The 24,552-nt window shown below is 46.0% G+C and overlaps 1 protein-coding gene across 1 annotated transcript in view; it reads left to right on the forward strand.

The window, feature by feature from the left end:
* PTPRR (protein tyrosine phosphatase receptor type R) overlaps nucleotides 1-24,552 on the forward strand; it is a 212,546-nt gene that overhangs the window by 12,644 nt on the left and 175,350 nt on the right. Inside the window, exon 2 of the mRNA XM_074984038.1 lies at nucleotides 13,019-13,320. Coding sequence (XP_074840139.1) covers nucleotides 13,019-13,320 — 302 coding nt within the window. The remainder of the gene's footprint in view (nucleotides 1-13,018; nucleotides 13,321-24,552) is intronic.

Consider the following 24,552-nt stretch of genomic DNA (forward strand, 5'->3'; position numbering starts at 1 on the left):
GATATTGCGCAGTGGGATTGCCTCCGGGAAGCGAGTGGCATAGTCCACGAGGACTAACACAAACTTATAGCCGGCTACGCTCTTAGGGAGCGGGCCCACTAGGTCCATAGCCACCCGCTCGAACGGGGTCCCCACCACTGGCATTGGAACCAGAGGGGCCCTAGGGACCCGCGGGGGCGCAGCAAGCTGGCACGCGGGGCAAGAACTACAATAGTCCTTCACATCTTGGTAGACCCCGGGCCAGAAGAATCGGGACAGTATTCGGGCCACGGTTTTCTCTTGGCCCAGATGGCCTGCAGCAGGGATGTCATGGGCCAGCTTCATCACGGCCCGTCGGTGGCACTTCGGCACCAAAAGCTGTGCCCATTGGCCCTGGGTCTGGGGGTCCCGATTCACCCGGTAGAGCCGATCCTGCCGTAGCTCAAAGTGGGGCCATTGCGTCATGAACTGGGGGTTTGTCCCCACCCCGTCGATGGCCGCCACCTGAGAATAGGCCCGACTTAGTGTGGGGTCGTCTTTTTGATCGCGACAAAAGTCCGAGGTTGCCCCGTCGTCGGGGCTGGTCCCTTTTGGGCCTTCAGCAGGTCTTTCCTCTGGGGACTCCAGGCTCGGCTCCACACTCTCCTCGGGTGGGTCCTTGGGCGTGTCCCCTTCTAGAACAGGGGCCGCCTCTTCATTGGGTCCCGTGGCTGGCCAGAAGATGTCTGTGAAGCCTGGCCAGTCCCGACCCAACACCACAGGGTACGCTAGTTGGGGGGGCTAGGCCGACGACCAGATAATGGGTCACCCCTGCCACCGTCAGGGGCACTCGTGCGCTGGGGTAAGGGCGCACATCGCCATGGATACATTGGAGCCGGATAGTCCCTAGAGCGGGGTCAGCCTCCAGGCCGGCACGTTGTCGTATTAGAGTCTGGTTGCACCCCGAGTCCACTAAAGCAATCACGGCTTTGTTTCCCACGAGGACTGGGACTGTAATTGTGGGTGCCTGAGGGGGTCGCGCCCTCTTTTCAGCCGCCCACACTCGGCCAAAGCTACAGATGCCTTCCGGGCAGTCCTGTTGGAGGTGCCCCCATTGACCGCAACTGAAGCAGGGTCCTACCGCGGGTTGGGCCCGCCCCCGGGTTTGGCGCCCCTTAGGATCTGGTGGTCGCGTGCTAGTAGCCCCCTCCATCCGCCCCTGGGGTTTACCGGGGTCCTGCTTCAGGGGCGTCGTCCGACATGGATTGGGTGGGTCCCGCAGCTGGCCGGACGATTTGGAGCGGGGCTCCTCTGGCTTCCCAGCTCCCCGATGCAGGGGCCAGGATGATGGGACCAGGCCCGTGGGTGCCTCTGGCTCCTCCGCCGCTAGGAAGTCTTCCATAAGGCCCACAGCAACTTGCACGGTGGCAGGGCGGTGGCGCCGCACCCAAGCCCGTCCTTGAGGTGGGAGGATGCAGAGGAGTTGTTCAAGCACAACCTGCTCCACGACCTCTGCGGAGGTTCTCATCTCCGGCTGCAGCCACCGCCGGCACGCGTCCCTCAATTCCTGTGCCACACACCGTGGCCGGGCTCCCGGGGGGTAGGTCAGGGACCGGAAGCGCTGGCGAAAGGTCTCCGGGCTGACGTCCAATGCGTCTAGGACGGCTGCCTTTACCCGGTCATAATCTCGGGCGTCTTCCACCGACAAAGCCCGATAGGCTCTCTGGGCCCCCCCAGTCAAATAAGGGGCCAGTAATGTGGCCCACTGGCTCCGGGGCCACCTGGCCACCACTGCCACCCGCTCGAAGGTGACCAGGAAGGCCTCCGGGTCATCCGCGAGGCCCATCTTCGTCAGGCGTACCGGTGGGGCCGACGCTGGGCCCTCCCCTGGAGCTTCTTGCCATGGCTCGGCGGGTAGCGGCACCAGGGCTGCCAGCTGCTGTAGGCACCGTTGCTGGTGCTCCTGGCTCTGTGCCATCAGTTCTGTCAGGAGCCGCTGCTGCTGTAGTTGGGCAGCTTGCTGTTTTTGCTGGCTCTCCGCCAAATACTGCAGTAACCTGTCCACCTCCATTGGGGAAGCAGAGTTAGCAGCAATACAAGAACCCACAACACAAGCACCAGAGGGAAAGAGGAGAGAGAGAGAGAAAAAAAAAAAAGATAGCGGACAGTTGCCCTCACTGTCCAGGGACCTTCCCCTCCGTGGGTCTGCGCCCACTTCCTCACCCCTTACGTCAGGGGTGGGGATCGGGTACCCACTTTCTCCACCACGTGTAGCACGTCCCGTGACGCCCAGCCCCTTGGTCTAGGGCGGGCGGCAACAAAAGAGGGGGTTAGGGCACCAGCCCTCACTCAGTTCGGGCAGTCACCGCTACCCCCGTACAGGCCCCAGCCCTCCGTCCAGGGTGGGGCAGCAGTTCACAAGAGTTATATAGTTCTGGGCCCAGCCCTCAGTCCAGGGCGGGGCAGCAGTTCACAAGAGTTATATAGCTCTGGGCCCAGCCCTCAGTCCAGGGCGGGGCAGCAGTTCACAAGGATAAACACCGGCCCAGCCCTCAGTTTGGGGCGGGGCAGTAACATAAGGGTAACCACCGGCCCAGCCCTCAGTTTGGGGCGGGGCAGCGACACAAGGGAAAACACCAGCCCAGCCCTCAGTTTGGGGCGGGGCAGCAACACAAGGGAAAACACCAGCCCAGCCCTCAGTTTGGGGCGGGGCAGCAACACAAGGGTCTACAGACAGGCTCAGCGGGGGCTGGCCCTGTCAGGGAGGGGGGTAGGGGGCCGCAGGCCCTCCCACTCCACTGCGACCCAGCCCGGGGCCCTGGGGGTCGCTCACATGCAACCCCGGCAGTGGGGATCCAGACCGCAACACGCTGCCATTGGTTCGTGAGTGACGTTCCCCGGGCCACTTCCTACCTCACCCTCTGTTGGCGGCAGGTCCCAGTCCATCTGGTCGGGGGGTCCTCCTAGGTCGGTCTCCCCTGGGTCATCCACCTGTGGGGGCTCCGGCCAATCGTCCATGACCACGTCGTTAGGGTAGTCAGGCGGTGGCAATACAGGAGATGCAGGGCGGTCCTGGGTCTGAGTGTTGTAGGGATCCGCCGGGGCTCTGGGGCAGCCTGCTCCCGGGGCCTCTTCCACGGCAGGGGGTCTCCACCGGCGGGAAGGTCCTGGTAGGTCCGGGAAGTCCGGGTAGTCTCCTTGGGGCATACGGACCTGGGGTTGCGTGGAGCCTCTGGGGGCCTGCTCCTCCGGCCTGGCCGGGCGGCCGCAGGCCCTCTCCCTTTGGCCCCGGGGAGCTCGTGCAGGCACATCCTCCCTGCCCGGAGGCCCAGCCCTGAATGGTTCCTGAGTCCCGTCTTTGGCTCTTCTAGCCCTTGGCCCCGCCCTCTGAGGGGCGGGCCTCTGGCCTCCTGACTCTGGCCCCGCCCACCAGGGCCTCTGCATAGCTTCCCCGGCCTCCGGGTCTGCAGGAGGCCATACTGACCCACTACAAGGCACTTTGTTTCTAATGAAAAATTTAAATTTTCTACAGAAAGCAGAGTATTTAAATGCAATGTTTCATGAACTAAAAACCCTGTTTTTCTTCCAAAAGGGTTTCAATGGAAAAATGTTCATCAGTCCTATAATTTTTTCTTCTCTTCTCTCTCTCAAGCTAGCATAAATTCTGATTTATTCTCACAAAGCAGAAAATCAGTCAGAAAATCTCTGAATTTTGGATGCTGCCCCATACTATCCATCCTTTCACTCAACAGTGTGATCTTGGCATTTAGACTTCATGTAGTATGGGCTGAATTTGAGCTAGTAAATAAGTGGGAGGATATTATCAGTGTGAGAGAACAGCTGGAATACAGTGCTAGGGGTTAGGGCTTCAGTCCAAAGCCCACTAAAGTCAATGAAAGGATTCCTACTAGCTTCTTTGGACTTTAGGTCAGGAACCAGTGCTCCAAAATGAGAGGAAAGACGTTGTATGGAAATGAGTAGTAAATTAAAGAGACAGGAAAGCTGTGATGATCAGAGACACAACACTTCTTGAGTACCAAGGTTTAATTAATCTGTTTTCAGAAAACACATGTTATCGGGTTCAAAATTAAGAAATAGATACAATCCAATTTATCTTACCTAGAAAACTATTTTAAATGTTCTTTGGATATATAGAATTCATATAAATCACCAGTCAAGTTACGGTGTTTTGCTCCTTGCAAAAGGGATTTCTTCCTGTCTTCATTTGTCTGCTGGCTTGTTAGTAAGAAGGTGGCAGACTCTGTGAAATAAATTTAAGATGCTCACAGTCATGGAAGAGCTGAGATTTCAAAAGTGTACCTCAATTAAAAGGGGTGATTTTTCACATCTGTGTGTATTCTACATAATGCTGGGGTGTGCTCTGAAGGTTTTATAGGTATGAATTTTGGATGACTGCATTGGTCTCAGGTGATATGGTATATACATATGAGTGCCACATGGTGTAAGCAGAGTGCTTGTGCTGCCTCCTAGAAGAAATTCACGTGCTGCTCAGCTGATTAGTAGAGTGACCATAGCCGGCAGTATGTTCCTATGGTGGTGCACATCTGGACATACCTTGGTGCACATAACAAAATTTATTCCACCCATGCATGGAAAAAGTTAGAGGGAACACTAGTGCCATATACGTTCTAGGAAAAAAATAACAATTTAGAAATGTTTGAGAGAAATGCCGTACAAAGATTTTAATTTCTCTTGGCTCAGAAAGAGAAACAATTAAAACTAGTTTAAAAATATTGCTCAGAATGAACTGGAATAGCTTTCCTACGCTCACAGATGTAAAACTTTCAGAATCCATTATCTTGGGTTCTTTCTGGGCTAGAACTGAGTGTGAGGTCCCATTGGGAATCTCCCTGTTCTAGTGGTAATAGCTTGGGTTTCCAGAGGTGGGGAATATAAGATAACAGACTTTAAAGTTTGACATTTTAATTCTTAAAGCAGTTAGTGATGCAGGACTGAATCTTTCCTCTCTTGAAAGCTGGGCAAGGTTAAATATTTGGAGAGAGAAGGATGAAAAATTTTCCTGATAGGTTGTTTTAAACAAAATGTTTGCTGTTTGAAGTTGCTTGGCGATCGGGAATGGCAATCCTGGAGAGAAGGCTTAGTAAACAGGGGCGGCTGACTGTCAAGAGTGCATGGCCCATTCATTTATCACATGGTTTTACAATGTATCAAATGGAGTCTCTTCTACACGTGGAGTGGTTGCACGTCAATATGTGCATGTATAATGTGCTGTACAGACAGATTCATGTGTCAGTTCTGATGTGTGTTCCTGTCTAATCAGGATTAGACTCTGATGAGGATTTGTCTGCCCTGATTTAATTATCAGAGTAGGAGTCAAGGGCCAGAGGTTCCACTGGGTCACGATGCTGGGATGTCAAAACATGGAAGTAGCCAAACTGCAGACTGAGGCTATGTCTACACTATGAGATAAATTTGAATTTATTTATATTGATTTTTCTAATTCTGGAATTTATAAATTCATTTTTGACCATCCTCACTTCCACTGTGCTCCCCACAAAGTTGAGTCATTGTTGCCACACACATACTGGCTAACATCGATTGTGGCAGTAGTGCACTGTGGAAAGCTATCCCACTATTCCCTCATCCCCGTAGCATTCTGGGTATACTTGCTGGTCTTGATGTCATCTTCCCCTATTGCATTTTCATCATTCCCCTCCCAATCCCTGAAAATATGTTGGTCCCTGGAAATAATGAAGAGACACTCCAAAATTAGAAGAGAGAATTTTTGGTTTTCCCCATACATTATATTGCCAACATGGGTGCAGTGACTGTATTCTCAACTGGCCATCCACTGAGTATCCCACCTCCCATCATTGAAGAAATGTGATCCCTGAAAGTAATGCAGGGGCCTGGAATTTTTCTTTCATTCTTCTAAATGTGAGAAACAAGAATTTTTGGTTTCCTCACTATATTGGTGTTGGGAGGAGTCTTAATGTGGGGTCCCAGACTGTTTTTTAAAGTTAGAAGAAAGAGGACAGGAAAGTGCAGGGAAAAGAGAATCTTTGGCTTTTCCCTTGGTGTCAGCAAGCCCTGGTATGGGTGAGTCAGGGTTCAGTGGGCAACCAGTTGAAGTGTTCCTTCCCCAGTGGCAGCAACCCCTTGGCCACCAGGGGGAGACTTTTTTCCCTGGTGGCAGCAAGCCCAGGTATGGGCCAAGTGAGGTGTGTGGGGGGGGGGTCACTGGTTGACCAGTTGAAGTGGTCCTCCCCTGGCAGCAGCAAGCCCAGGTATGGGCTGGGGTTGGGGGGTCAGTGGATGACCAGATGAGCTGTTCTTTTCCTGGTGGCAGTAGCAGCAAGCCCTTTACACTCTGGGGGAAGACTTTTTTTCCCTGGTGGCAACTACGCCTGGTATGAGCAAAGAGGGAGTGAGTAGTTGGGGGGGGGGCAGTTGAGGTGGTCCTTCCTCATGGCAGCAAAGCCCCCACATTCTTAACTGCCGGGGGAGACTTCTCCATGGCAGCAGCAAAGCCCCCAGTATCTTTCCCACCCTTGGAGCCCTAAACATGCGGCTGGCAGCATTGCCAGCACTGAATGGCAGGCACATCCTTTTATTGGGTTGCATTGGGGGCTACCACATGATGTTGCTGAGCATGGAAAAGACTCAGACTAAGTGGCCCCTGTGGGGTAGGGAAGGGGGTTCGCATACAAATGTAAACCGCTGAGAAGAAGTTTCTTGGCATGTTAAGCATGACCCCCAGCACAGCCTAGCTGACACGTGGTATGTCATGTCAGGGGCTGGTGCCAGGCAGCACAGAAGAAAATAGCAAGTGTACAGACACAGCCACAAACTCCCTGCAGGGGCTATTTGAATGGGTACATGCATGCATCCCACCAACAGCATAGAAAGAAAGAAGCCATTTCTCAGGCTGTCATACTAACATGAGCCCACAGCTAAAGGCTCACTGTTCCCACTTGGAAATTCAGGCTCTTCCTGTTACTGGAGAGCAGTGGCCAGAGCAGAGCAGTGGGGAGTATTCTGGGTTACGTATGGGACACCTCTGGAGGCTAATAAATTCGATTTTAAGATGTGGTCAGGTAACTGCAATTTTATAATCTCGAGATTACTGCATCCAAAATTGATCTAATGGTCTTTACAGTGAAGACAGTCAGGTGGTAAAACTGAGCTAAGTGATTTAAATTAGATTTTATCTCATAGTGTAGATGCAGCCTAAGGCCATGTCTACACTAGCCCCAAACTTCGAAATGGCCACGCAAATGGCCATTTCGAAGTTTACTAATGAAGCGCTGAAATGCATATTCAACGCTTCATTAGCATGCGGGCGGCCGCAGCACTTCCAAATTGACGCGGCTCGTCACCGCGCGGCTCGTCCCGACGGGGTTCCTTTTCGAAAGGACCCCGCCTAATTCGAAGTCCCCTTATTCCCATGAGCAGATGGGAATAAGGGGACTTCGAATTAGGCGGGGTCCTTTCGAAAAGGAACCCCGTCGGGACGAGCCGCGCGGTGACGAGCCGCGTCAATTTGGAAGTGCTGCGGCCGCCCGCATGCTAATGAAGCGTTGAATATGCATTTCAGCGCTTCATTAGTAAACTTCGAAATGGCCATTTGCGTGGCCATTTCGAAGTTTGGGGCTAGTGTAGACATGGCCTTAGGCTGCATCTACACTATGAGATAAAATCTAATTTAAATCACTTAGCTCAGTTTTACCACCTGACTGTCTTCACTGTAAAGACCATTAGATCAATTCCCATCTGCTCATGGGAATAAGGGGACTTTGAATTAGGCGGGGTCCTTTCGAAAAGGAGCCCTGTTGGGATGAGCTGCGCGGCAGCGAGCCGCATCAATTTGGAAGCGCCGCGGCCGCCTGCATGCTAATGAAGCGCTGAATATGCATTTCAGCGCTTCATTAGTAAACTTCGAAATGGCCATTTGCGTGGCCATTTCGAAGTTTGGGGCTAGTGTAGACACGGCCTAACAGTTAGATCCCCGGGGGAAGATTGGGTCCAGAGGTCAAAGTCAGGGAGCAAGTGCAGGGGATGTAACACTAAGCAAGGGGAAACCTATTTGCACAGACGACTTCCTGTTCCTCTGCTTGGCTTAAATAGGGGCAGGGAATCCATCCCAACTCCGGGGCTCTGGTCAGTCAGATCAAAGGATTGGAGTCTTCTGCCAAAGATGAGCTTGAATTCTGGTAACTGTTAACAGGGCCTGAGCAGTACATTGTCATATACTGTTTCCAAAGTACTCTGTCTGGACTGGGGTTCAATACCGATGCTGTGGACATAGACAGAGTTCATGCCTGTATAAAAACCATGACATGGTAGTGACTTTGGTCACTCTTGCTTTGAATTGTTTTTATTTTTTAAAGGATTTCAAAGGGGACAGGAACTGTTTTCTTTGTGCATTTTCACAGAATCCTTTTCCCGTACCCTTCCCTCTACTTACCAGAGGGGAAAATTTTAATGATGGTGGTGGGAAACTGCACATTACATATGACTTAAACAGCAGAACTGATTTGCATGATTTTCCGGAACCCCTTATGAGCCATGAACTGATACTGGGAGTAAATCCTTACTCAGTAATGCTGTTTACATTAAGCCAGATTGTTGCTGGCCCATGTGCAAGGGAGGGGAGGATATAAGGCAACTCCAAACCCTCACCCACATCCAGGTAGTTCCATGCTAGTGTGCTCAGGGTTCTAGTCACTACAAGTAGGAAGGGAAGCTATGGGGCCATGGTTTTATACTCTGCACTGACCAGCAGAGGGGAGTGCTTACTATAGTATCTCAATGAGATAATCATTGGGCATGTATTGATACTGAGCCAGAGAACCCAGGCCCTGCCTTCCAGAACACATACCACACTGATGTATTTCTGCAATGCCACCAACATGTTAGTGGCTAATTCACACATCTGAGCCTTTTGGGTTTGCTTGTGAGCCAGGCTAGCCTTCTCTCAGTTTGCTGGCCAGCCCCACATGCTTTCTGGACTACACCAGTTCTTTTGGCTGAGCAGGAGATGCGCATGTCATTTGGTTGGAAGACGTAGAAGTCTGGCTGCCACAAGTAGAATCAAGCCTAATAGTTTCCTGGGACTCTTAGATGAATTCAGGCTTTGTTTAAACTTACATCTGAAAGGTACACACTGTATCTTCCTGTGCTCCTTCTGCCCACAAAAACAGTCCCAGTTTCTCTGTGGAATGACAGGCTCTAGGAAGAAAGACGAGCATCCAAGTTCCATTGTCAGGCCCGCTGACAGGGGGGACGGAGAAAGGGGGCATTTGCATTAGGGCCCAGCACTTCAGAAGAGCCCGAGCTCCAGCTGCTGGTATAACCCACACACCTATGTGTAGTAACAGAGAGGTAGCCATGTTAGTCAGTATTCTAACAAAGCAAAACAGCAGAAATGTAGCACTTTAAAGATTAACAAAATGATTTATTCGGTGATGAGCTTTCATGGAACAGACCCATTTAATCAAATCAATTGCATTTGCAGTACAGACTGACATCTATAAGTACATAGGCCCAAAAAATGTAATAAAAACTGACAAATCAAGTACATAATCTGAAGGAGCAGGGTGAGGAGTGGGGGATGTTAGGTGTCTTGCCTCAGATAATTATGAGCATCAAAGCAAGGGAAGCATGTAATGCATGAGGTAATTGTTGTCTCTGTTCATACCAAGTGTTGTGTCGAATTTGAATATGAACTCCAATTCACAACTTTCTCTATGTAGTCTGTTAAAGTCTCTTTGTTCTAAGACACAAATTCTTAGGTCTTCAACAGAACGGCCCACTCCGTTGAAGTGTTCAGTGACCGGTTTATGTGTATTGAGATTCCTGATGTCTGCTCTGTGTCCATTCATTCTTTGGCAAAGAGTTTGCCCAGTCTGTCCAATGTACATTGCAGAAGGGCATTGTTGGCACAAGATGACATATATAATATTGGTTGAACTACATGAGAATGTGCCCTGGATCTTGTAACTAGCATGGTTAGGTCCAGTGATGGTATCCCCAGAATAAATATGTGGGCAAAGTTGGCAGTGGGGTTTGTTGCAAGGAAAAGTTCCAGGATTAGTACTACTATAGCGTAGCCTGGAATTGCTAGTGAGAATTTTTCTTAGGTTAGGAGGTTGCCTACAGGAGAGGACAGGCTTGTCACTTAGGGCCTTCCAGAGTGTAGCATCATGATCTAGAATAGGTTGTAGGGTTTTAATGATGCATTGCAGGTGGTTGAGGTGGGGCCATAGGTGATGACAAGTGGTGTTGTGTTGTTGATCTTCTTGGGCCTTTCTTGAAGTAGTTGGTTTCTGGGTATTCCTCTGGCACTGTCAGTCTGTTTTTTCACTTCTCCTGGTTTCAGTCCATGTCCACTCCTGGGGAGAATTCTGCACCACTGCGGAATACAGAATTTTGCAGAAATTAATGTTGGGCATACAGAAGTTCTAGAAATAGGCTGCAGAGATGTTGGCCCCCATTAAACCAGGCAGAGGCCAGCTTGCAAATAAAAGACAAGGCCAGGGGAAGTAAGAATGGGGACAGAACTGGAGCGTTCTCAGCAATTGCAGTTCCTTCCACCTCCTGAGGTAAAGAGGTGATGGCATGCTGGAAACTCTGCAAGCTCTAGACCCAGCATCAGGCTGTTTCTCCCTCTGGATCCCTGGGCTCTGGGTGGTTAGGGTCTGTGAGTGTGTGGGCTGGAGAGGGACAGAAAGCATCAGTGTCTGAACTGGGCATGGGGGTGGCTGGGATGAGAGAGAAAGGGATGTTTCTGAACTGGGGAAGGGAGCCCACAGCTGGTTTCTGGGGGTGTGGGGTGGAAAGGAGTGGATATGAGTGTCTGGGCTAGGGTGTGTGACTGGCCTCTGGAGAGAGAGGATGTGAGTATCTTGGTGCCCCTAGCCATGGGTTTTCTGGAGGGTAAGTGTCTACCCCCCTCTCTGGGCTCTAGTGGGGAGGGAGCAGAGAAGCAGAAACTGGATTGTCATAAAGTTTTCTTTATCTACTTCTGTGTATCTGTACTGAAACATGGTTGGTGAGAGTTATTGGCTATGTCTACACTAGCCCCAAACTTTGAAATGGCCATGCAAATGGCCATTTCGAAGTTTACTAATGAAGCGCTGAAATACATATTCAGTGCCTCATTAGCATGCGGGCGGCTGCGGCACTTCGAAATTGACACAGCTCGCCGCCGCCCAGCTCGTCCCGACAGGGCTCCTTTTCGAAAGGCATGCGCCTACTTCAAAGTCCCCTTATTCCTATCTGCTCATGGGAATAAGGGGACTTTGAAGTAGGTGGGGTCCTTTTGAAAAGGAGCCCTGTCGGGACGAGCCGCACGGCGGCGAGCCGCATCAATTTCAAAGTGCCGTGGCCTCCCGCATGCTAATAAAGAGCTGAATATGTATTTCAGTGCTTCATTAGTAAACTTGAAGTTTGGGGGTAGCGTAGACACGGCCATTGTGAAATAAATTATCAAAAGAACTGAAACTGATATGATGATATAGTGGGGTTTTCTGACAAATAAAATGTGCAGAATTTTAAAATAATATATGCAGATTTTTTAACTTTTTTGGTGCAGAATACCCCCAAGAGCATATGTAATATTTCTGCATATACATGAAATCACTTCACCTGCCATTGAAATTCACAATCCCTGGATGTCAGTAACAATACACAACAGGATACTGTTTTTGATTTTGAAGTCTGGCTCATTTAAATTTCATGAGGAAATTAGGTCAATGGAGTGTCATTTACCTAAACTGGAATCTCTGAAGTGTACTGGGATTGAAATCCCATCTGAAAAGTGTTATGGGATCCTTAGTGACCTCCATTTCACATCTGCTCACAAATATGGTACAGGCAAGAAGAACAGTCATGTTATGATTTCACACAATTCAAAACAAAACATCTGCCAACTTTGACATCAGCTATATCATTCTTTGGTCTGAAGGATCTTTCCTTTTCCATATCCCTACCATTGTTCTATGTTACTTTGAGATTCTCACCTGGTTGTTTTAAAATTGTCTGTGCTTATTAAGCACAAGAAATGTTACCATAAGACAAGATGACTACGCTGTCTTGATCAATAACAAAAGTGTTATTGTAACCCACACACCTGTGTGTGGTTAACTTTCCCATGGTGTGGTACCTAGACCACTTCACAGAAAAAGAATAAGTGACCTTGACAGCATAAGCTAAGATCCAGTTGGTCTTTAGCTCAGGCTTTCGAGGTGCCTTCACTAAGCTCTAGTGGTCCCCCAGTGGGCAGTTACATTATCTTTAAACACAGGTGACATGCAAGGAGCAAGCTGTGATCATTTTCAAACTGGGGAGAGGTCTGGGGTAGTTTGTCTTCAATGCAGCTACGACTGATACATTGTGAAGAGGAGAGTAGAATTTATAAGCATAAGCAGGATAGGCCAATATAGGTATGTGTTATAATTTATTTATTATTTCTGCAGGACCAGTCCGGGATCATATCTTTATTGTGCTGGGAACACGTCGTAGTGTACTAATTGGTTCCATCTGTGCTGAAAGAATGATCTAGTGAGCATTAGTGTGGGATTTGGGACATAAGAATTCTGCTACAAATTTTCCATGTGACCTTGGGCAAATTACTTAGGTGCTGCTATCCTTATATGGAAATGGGATAATACTTCTGCACCTTCTTGGTGTATTGTGGGGGCAGACATATTAAAGACTGTACTGTGCTGAAATAGCGAGGTAACAGAGGCCATAAGATTGACTGCCTGAATTTGCTTTAGTGTATGCTTCAGCGTGTAATCTTCAAAATGTAAACATGACCATTTACAAGCGTGTAGAAGAAAATTTTGCCATGAGAACCATATCAAGAATGAAATCGTATGTCTGTGCAATGGTGCTGATCACCTACAATTGTTGGAATGCGCCCTGCAGGCTTTACAGGTTTCATTCCATGTTCCAGAAATAATTCCTGCTAGAATCTATGCATCTCAGTTCATCAGATGGCTCTGTAAAGCTAACTGGCCAAATAAGGCTTTGTTTCCACTTCATTCACTGATGTTCTCTATTCTCTCAACAGGTTGCTTTTCAGGAGACAATGATCACTTCTTGGCAATTCATCAGCAAAAGAGTGGGAAACCTGTGTTTATTTATCACCATGTCCAAAGTGTTGAGAAAAGTTTGGATGCAAACATCCAGAAGATTTATAAACACAATTTCCATTCTTCCCACGCAAAAATAAGCAAGCTGCACCCTGCGATACTTGTTAAATCAACATTCCCTAGACCTGCCTATGACCCATCTCTCAATCTATTAGCTATGACTGGCCAAGAGCTGGAAGTGGAAAATCTCCCAGTTCCAACAAGTAATGTCATTGTTGTGGTAAGTGCCTTTTTTTTTCCTAGGTCTTGATGTTGCTTCATGTGCATTTTAATCGGAGATATACGAAGTTCATATTTTTGTTGTATGAGCTGTGGTCTGTCACTTGCAGCCCTCCTTTTGTCCTCCTCGTTGAAAGTAAAACCCCATGGGACCGAGTGCTTAACAGCAGCTCCATGATCCATGACATTGCTGGGGTATCAATTAAGTACTTTCTACTGGGGAATTTGAGACCTGCGTGACAGTTACTGGGCTACTGATGTAATTTGAAAGAAACAAGCAGTCAGAACAGGAATCTAGGAGGAGATCAGAAAAGCTGAGCTGTGTGGAACAGGGTGGTTGCATGGAATGCTCCTACTCTGAGATGCCTGTGTTATGTTCTGTGGGTGAAAGAGTGGCAGAACCAAGGTACACCTAGGGAAAGGAGAACATCCTGAGCATATTAAGGACTGTAAGGAGATAGAAACAGGTTAGGCAGCATGGCATGCTGGGTAACTGAGAGAGTACCTTCTGACGTTCACATTCAGTAAGCCCTGCCATGATGTATGTTATAGAGCAGATAACCAGACAGGCAGAATTTGGCCCTAGGTAGGCAGCTTGTACTTGCTTCAGGTGTCTTGAATACTTTTCTCTGTGCTGTTCTCTTGAATTTCCACCACCACATAAAGTGGCAGAAACCCCATTGCTGGGTAGGTTTTAAAATTAATATGAAAAAAGCACTAAAATTGTACCTTAGGAAATATTCCTACATAGTCAGGGATATGGATGGATGATCTAACAGGTCTTTCATCACTTCTGTGATCATTGCCTAATTCCATGATTCCAGCAAAGTTGCCATTTTAGAACTCTCATCTCCTGTGTGGCAATCAGGAACTCTGAGGATCGTTTGTTAACTGGCATAGTCCTCTGGACTACGGACAAAGCAGCATTAACTGCTTATTTGGAGACTCAAGCATGTGGCTTTTGACAAGCAGCAGCTTTATGAGGTGAGCTAAAAAGAAATTCCGCACCCTGACAAGATGTTGGGAGCTGTGGAAAACTTTTCACAGTGGCAAGTTTAGCAGTCTTTCTCTCTGGATTACTGAGCCATCTGCTGGGGATTTTCATGGGAACTAGGCTGGGGAAAAAGAAGCCTCCAATAGCTCCGGGACTGTCATAGGGTAGAATAGCCGCTAGGCGGCTGCTCCCTGCAAAGGGCTGCACACATTTTGTAGGAGCTATACCATTCTGCCTTTTGTACAACAGAACCGATGAGACCTAATATATCTCAAACATCTTTAGTTTGGTACTCTTGGGACCTGACTGGTGCCAAATGAGAGAATTTGCCAGACCACGGGAGGTCAATATTGTCAAGAAGGATTATCAACACTTCCACTGCTTATTGGGCTCTTAGGGATAAATTACAGCTAAATAAAACAGAACACTGAAGCCAGCACTGGTGGCTGTAAGCAAACTTTATGGGACCTCGGGAAACTTGGCCGCACCCAGTGTAAGTGATTGTCCAGCTATCTAAAATCATGCTGGATAATGGATGTTACTGGATGAGAGAGTGCCGGATTAGAGAGGTTAAACCAGTTTCTAGATCCACCTGTGTGATCAAGAAGGAAGGAACTGGATTTTGTCTTTATTTTCTGGTATACAAAATTCAGCAATGAACAATGGGTTTCCTGGTTATTAGTGTCAATTAATGAGCTTTGGTTAGAAATGTGTCACTGAGGGTAATAACCAGTATATAATTAATTCTGCAAATTGTTTTGCAGTACTCCTTTTATGAAAGATGCTAGACACATGCATTTTTATGATAAGTCACCCTGTTGTACAGTATGTTGGCAGCTTACCACACAGTGTTTCAAAGTGAGGATTCCTGGCTAAGCGTTGGCTGTTTAACTCCTGCTAGACATTCCAGGTGCATCCGGATTGTTGTGCTGATGAATGTACCAAAGTACATTCATATTTGGTTGAGGTAAATGGAATGCAGAGAGCAGCTGGAAGCACAGAAGATGAAGGCAAGAAGCAAAAAGGGCTAATTTGGATTTATGACTACTTAATATATTTCCAGTGAATTGTCATCCAAAGGCCAGACTGTGTACTGAGGTGCATCATACACAGCTCCAGTTTGGTGCCAGATACATAAGATATGCAGTGAGCCAGGGTCCATGTGCAGCTATGCACATAGAAGCAAGCTAGAGCAGCTCAGAGTGTCAATCGCTTTACTTCATTAGATGGATGGCATCTGTTTAGTGCAGTGCCATTAGGGAGTTGTACTGGTAAGGAGGAGTAGCCAGGCCAACTGACGGATACATTGTTTTAGTGTGTCTTCAGTCAGCAGATTTCCCATAAAGTCTAGCTGTGAATTAATACCTCCTTCCCCCTCCTCCCAAACCATCAGGTGCCTGTCAGCACAGCTTGCCTTCCTCTGAAGGAGAATCTCTCACCTGAATACGACAGCCCTTGCAGGTGTAAGCCAATTTAGTTCAGTATGCATGGCATTTATAGTACTGTTCATCTAAAAATGTGACAGACCCTTATAGGGAGCTTTGTATGAATTCTGGGAGACTCATAAGTCTCACATCAGGACAGAGAGGCAGCACAGGCGGATCCAAGGGAGCCCCATGTTTTCAAACAGAGGGTCCCCTTGTCACTTTAAAACCTAAAAATCACCTTATATAACTTTCCTATTACATGTAAATGACCTGAATCAAGAGCCTTGCTGCTGTATTTGTGGTATACAGAATCTACCACTGTTGGAGAGTCTCTGTTCTGACTGAGAACCTTTTGTGCTCTAGGCAGATCAGTGTGATTTGAGCAGCCTTTGCCATGACAGCCTTCGCTAAGCTTTCTGTGGGTGTATCTGAGGCTGTTATTTTCATAATGCCTTTTAGCATGAGATAGTCAGAACAGTACTCTGTCTTTCTGTGGAAGCATGAAGAGGTTAAACATCCAAGTGAGCTTATTTGCACTATATGAATTTTCCTGTTGGATCCCTTCCACCACTGGGCAGTGCTTCCATTATAGGGTATGTCTGCAAGGAAAGTTATTTGGAAACAGGAGCCACTATTTTGAAATAACTGCAAATGTCTGCACAACACAACCACTATTTCAAAATCCATTTCAAAATAGCGGATGCCTTATTTCATTGTGGCTATATCTACTCTAGCCCCTTCCTTTTGAAAGGGACATGGTAATGAGCAAGGTTGGAAGACACTAATGAGGTGCTGCTAAAACCAAATAGGAACAAGGGGCTTTCAAAGACTGGGGTCCTTTCAAAAGGCCCCCATCTACATGGGTGGCATGCAATTCCAAAGCAGCACTTTCAATCGCTGCGGCTGCTATTATGCTAATGAGGCACTGCATATTCATGGCAGCGCCTCATTAGCATCTTCCGACCTCGCTCCTTACTATGCCCCTTACGAAAGAAAGGGGCTAGTGTAGATGTGGCTTGTATGAGGAATAGTGCCTATTTTGAAATAGCTATTTTGAAATAGGGGCTAGGTAGACAGGGAATAGACTCTGTTTTGAAATAAGCCATAGCACATCCAATGGCTCTATTTCTGAATAAGCTCTATTGTGTGTAGATACTCTATTTTGAAATAGCTGAGCACTATTTCAAAATGCATTTTGTGTGTAGCTGTGCTATTTTGTTATAAGCTCTTCTGGAATAACTCTGCCTTGTAGACATAGCCATAGAGTGCCAGTCAGAATTTAATCATACATCACCTATTTGCAGAGTTTTTCACATCTGAGTTTTCTCTTGTGAATTTAATGCCAAATGGGTTTCTTTATTAATGACATTTGGAAAGGATTTGGTTTGTTTTGAATGCATTTATTGCATTCCCTTTCAGTCTCTAACCAACATTTGCAGCTTGTGTGTGTCTTTAGGATTTTGATGATTTAGGGCAAGCAGACACATTTGCTGTATTGCTCTTGCTGACCTTTTTAGCTCCAGCCTTTAGCTATGCTATTGGTTTCTCAATGTGAAAGGGCAGTTGTTAGTGTTAATGCTTCCTGTAGTCCAGTTAGTTGCCTAGTGGGTGTTGTGATGTGGAAGGAAAGTGTGGCAAGTGGGGTTATTTTTTTAACTTAATGGCTACAGTTCCAGCTTATTGCAGAGAAGAAGGAACACAATTTAGTCAAATTTTAGCAATTTACATTCCATTTCCAGCTTAGTATGGGCAGAGAAGAAGAATGACTGTACCAGGAATGTAGAATTATTAGAAAGACTAGCAAGCAAAGTTTCACCCATATCCAGCTGATTCCTTGAAGCATGTTGTCAAGCCGTGTTGTTTTGGGACTTCATTAACTGAAAGAGTTTTAATCATGAGTTATCTCTGTAGTGAACTTGGGGAAATTGCTGTGCATGTTTATCTAGGGAAGGAAGAGGAAGCATCTATTTTCCAGGGGTAAATGTTATGTAACGTGAGGCTTTCTATCACAGGAAAATGCTTGCCTTATCTTATGCTTCTAGTGTTTTTGTTTGTTTTTTAAGAAACAATAGGGGCAATATTAGAGCTTTTAGGGGGGCTTTGGCTGTTGTATAACTTTTATGCCTCACAGACTCAGTCTGACTATTAGGTCGTAAGTTCCTTTAAGCAGTACCAGAGAACACATGAGAACAGCTGATTGATGGTTTTATGTAAGGGATTACTTACTTCTCACACAAGTGTAAACCGTATTCACCAGGATTTAGTTTGTAACTAAAAAATCTATTTATCAAACACAATTCATGTTTTCAGTGTCTGTGTGAGGCTTTATTCATTTCAATCTTGATTCTCCAGACTGAGGCGCAATTGTTGACTTTTGCATGTGTAAACTATATTCTCAAGGTGAATGCTGCCAGGGTCAGTACAGTGCACAGAAGGTTAAAAATAGTACATAGATAAACACTTATTTATTGTTGAAGATGTGGCTGTCTGGCATGTGTCTGAGTAACTTAAACTCCGTTTTGGAAGAAAAAGCAAACAAATAGCACTGATTAGCTAGAGGACCTACAGGTGTCTTCTCAGAGCTATGCCAAAGTATCTTATATCTAGCATTCTCTTACTAATTCTCTCCTATGTCTCTCCCAGACTGACTAAAAAAATTGCATTTTGGTGCTTGTTGGAGTTTGTGATGCCATAAATGCCTACTAGAGATTGAACCAAGACCAGACGCATTTTCACTTCTTTCCTAAAAAGTGTTCTCCCTCAGTTTTCAGGAAATGAAAAAGCTAATGCACTTGGTTATTGCATTCACTCTTTTCTTTCCTCATTCAACTCTTGTCCACTTTATTCACAAATGCCAAAAATCTGTCTGCCCCTTAATTTGTACCATGCACCTCACTGTGGAGTCATGTACCTTACAAAATTATAGATTGAGTATGAATCTCCTCTTAATTGCATGTGTTTTACATCACTGTAATTTACGTCCACTGACATTATTGGAGTTATTGCCACTTCTCATTAGCGTGAGATAAGAATCTGTCTCCCTATCAGTGACTTTACTGTAGACCTTAGTTTCCCTTTCTTTTTTTCTTTGCAGGTGCAGGTAAGATTGCTGGGAATCTCCTTATCTCTTGTTCTCATGTGCACACACATCCCCCTCCCCCCACGCACACACATACTTAAAGTGCAGAGCAGTCTGTGTGTGTGTGACTTGCATTTTGTAGACTCACACATGGGTGGCCCCTTAAAGCTGCAATTGTGTCCAAGAATTCCTTCTGTGTCACTGGACTCAAGTCAGTACAGGAGCTTGACACACTGTCCTTTGTACCATCACCTTTCTGGTTCTGGATTCCAGTACCATGGAGGAAAAAAGGCTACTAACTCACTGTGGAGTGCATGGAACAGTGGAGTAAACTGAAGGCCATTCGTGTTTGCCAGCTGCTTATAGTCTGGAATAGCACTACAGGAACCTGGCAACCACTAGGACTCAAAAAATCTCTGCCTCTGCCATAATTTTTGTGAGAGAGAGCTGAAAGAATTATACTCCTTGTGCTGTAGCTCTTCTATCCCTCAAGTATGTCTTGTCATAGTCATCACTGTCATCAGTCAAATTTCCTACCTCGTAAATCATCTAAGAACCAGGAAGAGCTGCGGTTCAGCCAAACTTGTGATGTTGGTATGGAAAGCTAGATAGCCTCTCCTTAGTACACAGCTCCTGGGGGTAGTGGGTTTGAGGTGGAATTCTTCCATAAAGCGGTAGAGCCATAGTAGAGCTGCTCTGTCACCATTATTCTAGCCTCCTCTCACAGGTTCTCCTCATATCAAGCCATGAAAAATTCAGTTGCTGAAATCTTTCTTTCTTGCTTGCTGATCTGCCCAGGCCTCCTAAACACGTGTCCTCTGAATCCTTCTATTTGTTCCCCATTTCCCACTGTAAAAAGCACAAGTTTCTTGTCCTCACCTTCAAGGCACTTTACAACTCTACTCTTCCCACTTTATATGCTCGTGTCTTATGCTGCACCACCGCATCCACTCTGCTAATGATGCCTGAGTCTTCTAATTCTTCCTCTATTGACAGACAGCGCTTCTGGTTCACCAGGCAGCTTTGTTTGCTGGGCTTCCTGTTGGCTGTTCTGTTGTGAGAGTGACCAGGCAGGCTGGCTGCTCTCTGACAGAGCGGATTTCTCTTTCAATCCACTTTTGTGTCTGGATGTGATCTGTCGACAGAAGTTTTGTCGAAGGATCTCTTCTGATAGTAACTTCTGTTAACAGATCACTATAGTGTAAACACAGCCTAAGAGATCTATTACAAAGGGGCAGAACTTTCCTCTGAGGGTTAATACCTATTAATGCGTAGAATGAAAAAGCAGGTCAGTTCACAATGGTGCTCAAGAGAGCAAGTCATCTATAAAGTGACAGCTTGGCCAACTGTGAGGCAAGAAGCCAAGCTTTCACCTCTGACACATGACAGAAAGTTAGATGTCGCTTAACATCTGAGTCCTGACGTTGCAATCTTAAGAGAAATGGCAGCATGGAGAGTGAAGGGGTAATAAATGAAATATTGTATCTCAATAATGATTTCTTGAAGAGGTCTTTTGAGGACTCAGATGTATGAATCCTGAAAGGAATTGCAGAAAAATTGATCTCTCATTTCTTAGCTCATGTTTTTTTGTCCTTTGTTTAATGTGTTGGAGAAGTATTGCACTAATACATAGTTAAGTGCTGAGAACTCTTCTTAATTGCAGTGCTGAGTTGTTAATGAGCACTGTCATGTTAGTCATGCAGTAATAGGGTGACCAACTGTCCTGTATTGAATGGGATGGTCCTATATTTGGGATGCCAAAAAGGTGTCCCTACTTATTTTTCAAAAGGGATGGATTGTCCCTTGTCTGGGCCCTCTGGGGATGGGGGTGTGGGCAGGAGCACCTGCAGCCACCACTTCCCTGAAGCTCCAGGCAGGGAGAACCTGCGGCCTCTGCTTCTCCAGGGGTCGGGTGGGAGCACCATCTCCCTGGGGCTTGGTGCAGCCAGGAGGAGCCTCATGCCCGCCCCAGCCCATATCTCTCTGTCCTGTATTTGGGACAGGGAGGTATGGACCTCCTATACAATAAGAATGATACAAATATCAAAGATGTCCATGTAATAGTAACCACTTTCCTGGTGTGTCCACTTACCTCTTTCTGCCTTTGGCCTGAATAACATTTTTTCATAAAACATTTTGTCCTCACACCCGAAGTCCATCCTCTGATGAAAAGATTAATGTTGCCCATTACTTATCCTTTTCATGAGTAATTGTACTAGTCATAACCTATATCTGCAGCATGCCTTACACGTAGCCCTTAATAGCCTCCAGCTCTGTCCTTCTGGATTTTCTTTGCACAAGAATTTTGGAGCAGATGGACTTGTCTTTATGTGCTTTCTCCTTCCTTCTGCGTGCTTCAGCAGAAATAATTACATGCAGAACCATTATCATGGTATTGTGTTTGTTGTCAGTCCTTGTGGAAGATGGCCAAAAAGGTTTAGGCAGTAATGTCCACTAAAGTCTCCACAAGGCACATTTATTTTTATTTCTGGTCATCTTCCTTGGAAAATGGTAATAAAAGGCTAGTGGGACAGTCCAGAAAACAAAATTCTTCAACTGATTAGCTTAATGCTGGGCATCTGAAAAGGATGACCCACAATAATTCAAGTATATTTTCTGTGTTTTTATTCTGTGCAAAACTCTGTTTGAAACAAAGGTGGTAACCTCTTCCTAAATGCCCCAGTTCTGCATTTTGTGTAAAAAATGCCTGATTCTTCTCACTTCTTTCTAAGAGAAACTCTTACTGATGTTACTTAGATTTTCATGAATATTATTTAAATGAAAACTGAGTATGGGCGTTAAGATTGGGCTCCTGGTTGTTTCTGAATTTTGTGGGTGGGCCCAGTGCTTTAGTGGACATCATGGACCCACACTGCACTGAGTCTTCCTGTTTGCAGCTTTGTAGGGGCTAGACAAGGCCAAGGAATGGGACAGAAGGTCAGTTGTTTAGCTCTCCAGGGCCTTCTTCCTTAGTACTCACGGCAAGGGCAATCAAGTGGTATAAAGGGCTGTCTCAGCCATTGGGCTTCAGTAGCCTTCATGAAGGTAGGGGCCGGTAAACTGCCTTTCGTCCTGCACCCATGCATCTCCTTGGTGTCTACCCTCGCTATTTGGGCTGAGGATGAAGCACATGTTTTTTCTTACCAGTAAATACTTTCTTGGCTCTGGTAGTTAAGCCCTTGCACTGTTCCCTTGGTTTCTTCCCATCAGTTACTTTTCCCTAGGGCCCTCAACAGATGATTGAGTATATAGACACACAGACAAATTAGTTGCTTTTAAAGGTTAATAATATAACAATTTTAGCATGGTTTTTTAAAATAGGAAAACACACGTGCTCACTTTATTAGGAAGCTATCAACCTACAGTATTTTGCTTTAAAATATGATGCTCTTTTTAGCTGTACAAGTCAAAGGTTAGGAAATAGAGGATCTGGAGGATGAACATTTGCCTTCTTAAAGATCAAACATTCATGCACTTTGGTACAGCTGAGAGTAGCCAAACTATATGTGGTCAAGGTGTGTTTAAATGACAATATTGATTTTTCTGAAATTTGAGCTCAGAAGAGCTTAAAAACTGTGACATGGCTGTGCATTGAAACCTTTTTTGAAAGCCCTGTGGAACTGAAATGGTTACAGGAACTGCGAGTACCCAAGGGCGGTACGCACAGAGGTACTGAACCTTTGTCTTTATTTTTTTTCCTATAACTGCATAAGCAAGTTGTTTTACCCTTCTGCTGTCCTTCCTTTGAAGGTCATGCATGACTGACAAGTTGTAATGGAGCTAATTCTTATTTGGCTCTGATCCATGATAAGCTGACGGAAAACACTTGGAGTCTGGGACCAAGTCGATAAATTTCCTTTAGTCCTGTATGTCATAAGAGCACAATGGAAATATTGTGGCTACACATGAAGTCTTTGTAATATAAAAGCATTTGAAAGTGTAGGAGCTGGCTGTCAGTGATATAGCTGTGTTTATTTAAATATAAAATGAAACATTTTCAGCCTTTATAAGCTGTTGAAGAACAACATTGGAATACCTACTTTATACATTTTTAGCTCAAGACATGCATCTTTTTTCGTAATGGTCTTGTACATCACTGAAGGACTGATCACAGGCAGTATAAAGATTTTTTACATTGTGTTAAACTTTGTGTAAATCAAACGAATGGCACTGGTGAGGCTACATCTGAAGTATTGTCCAGTTCTGCATCCCTCATTATAGAAAGGATGTGGACGCACTGGAGATAGTCCAGTGAAACATGACAAAAATGACATGGGGCTAAAGCACATGATTTATGAGGTGAGGCTGAGGGATTTGAGCTTATTTAGTCTAGAGAAGAGTGAGTGGGATTGGCTAGTCACCTTCAACTACCTGAAAGGGGTGGGAGGAAGTGTTCCAAAGAGGATGGAGAGGCTGCACCCAGTGGTGACAGATGTCAGAACAATGAACAATGGTCTCAAGTTGCAGTGGCAGAGGTCTAGGTTGGATTTAGGAAAAACTATTTTACTAGGAGAGTGGTGGAGCTCTGGACTGAGTTACCTAGGGAGGTGGTAGAATTTCCTTCCATAGAGGTCTTTAAGTCCCGGCTTGACAAAGCCCTGGCTGGGTTGATTTATTTGGGATTGGTCCTGCTTTAAGCAGAGAGTTGGACTCAATGGCCTCGTGAGGTCTCTTCCAAGCCTATGATTCTATGAAATGCCCATTACTGGATTTTTTTCGTTGATTGCTATCATCCCCTTTTTGTTAGCAGCGGTGTCAATTAAAAGTAAAGATTAGCCTTTTGTTGGTGCTAATTATATTAATAATCTCCACTTTAAAAGCTGTTTTCACAGGAATAATGAACATTTTTATTGTGGTTGGCAGTGCTGTGGTGTTCATACAGTTATGCATTATGTAGTCCATTTGTTAGATGCAGCACAAAATAAGGCAGGCTTTTATCAAAGTGGCTAAATAAAAGCATAGTTCTGGGTGCTTATAATTACCTATCCACACTTTGTAAAGATGCATCAACTTGAAGTATTAGCGGCTGTGTCTACACTTGCCCCAAACTGCAAAGAGGGCATGGTAATCAGGCTGATGGGAGATTAGTAATGAAGTGCTGCGATGAATATGCAGCACTCCATTAAGCTAATTCTCCCCCGCGGCAACTTCAAAGTGTCAAACTTGGAAGTGCCGGCAAGCCGTATAGTCATGGGCACTTTGCAGTTTTGGGGAGTAAAGGCACTTCGAAGTGGCCAGGCACTTTGAAGTGCCCACGGCTACACGGCATGCCGGCTCTTCCAAATTTGACACTTTGAAGCTACCACAGGGGAAAATTAGCAAAATGAAGTGATGCATATTCATCGCAGCACTTCATTAGTAATCTCCCATCAGCCTGATAACCAGGCCCCCTTCAAAGTTCGGGGCAAGTGTAGACATAGCCAGCTAGTTTGTATTTATAGGATGATCTTATTTCACAGACCATCAAAAATATGGGTATTTAGGGACAGCAGCAGAATGGCATAAAGAGTCCCTCAAAGAATGAGACAGTAGTTTATTACTCTGGAAAACTAGGTCTGGAAATGCTATAGAACAGGAAGCCTTTGTCTAAAGGTGAAAGTGATGTGCAAGCAGAACACCAAAGCACACAGTGTTCTCTAGAACCTTTTCCCAGGCTTACTCCAGCAATGGTGCTGCAAAGAGATGTGAATCTATCTACTTAGTCTCCATGATGGAGAAGCAATCAAATGAAAT

This window comes from Carettochelys insculpta, chromosome 1 (assembly GCF_033958435.1).
Source record: "Carettochelys insculpta isolate YL-2023 chromosome 1, ASM3395843v1, whole genome shotgun sequence".
Taxonomy (NCBI): Eukaryota; Metazoa; Chordata; order Testudines; family Carettochelyidae; genus Carettochelys; species Carettochelys insculpta.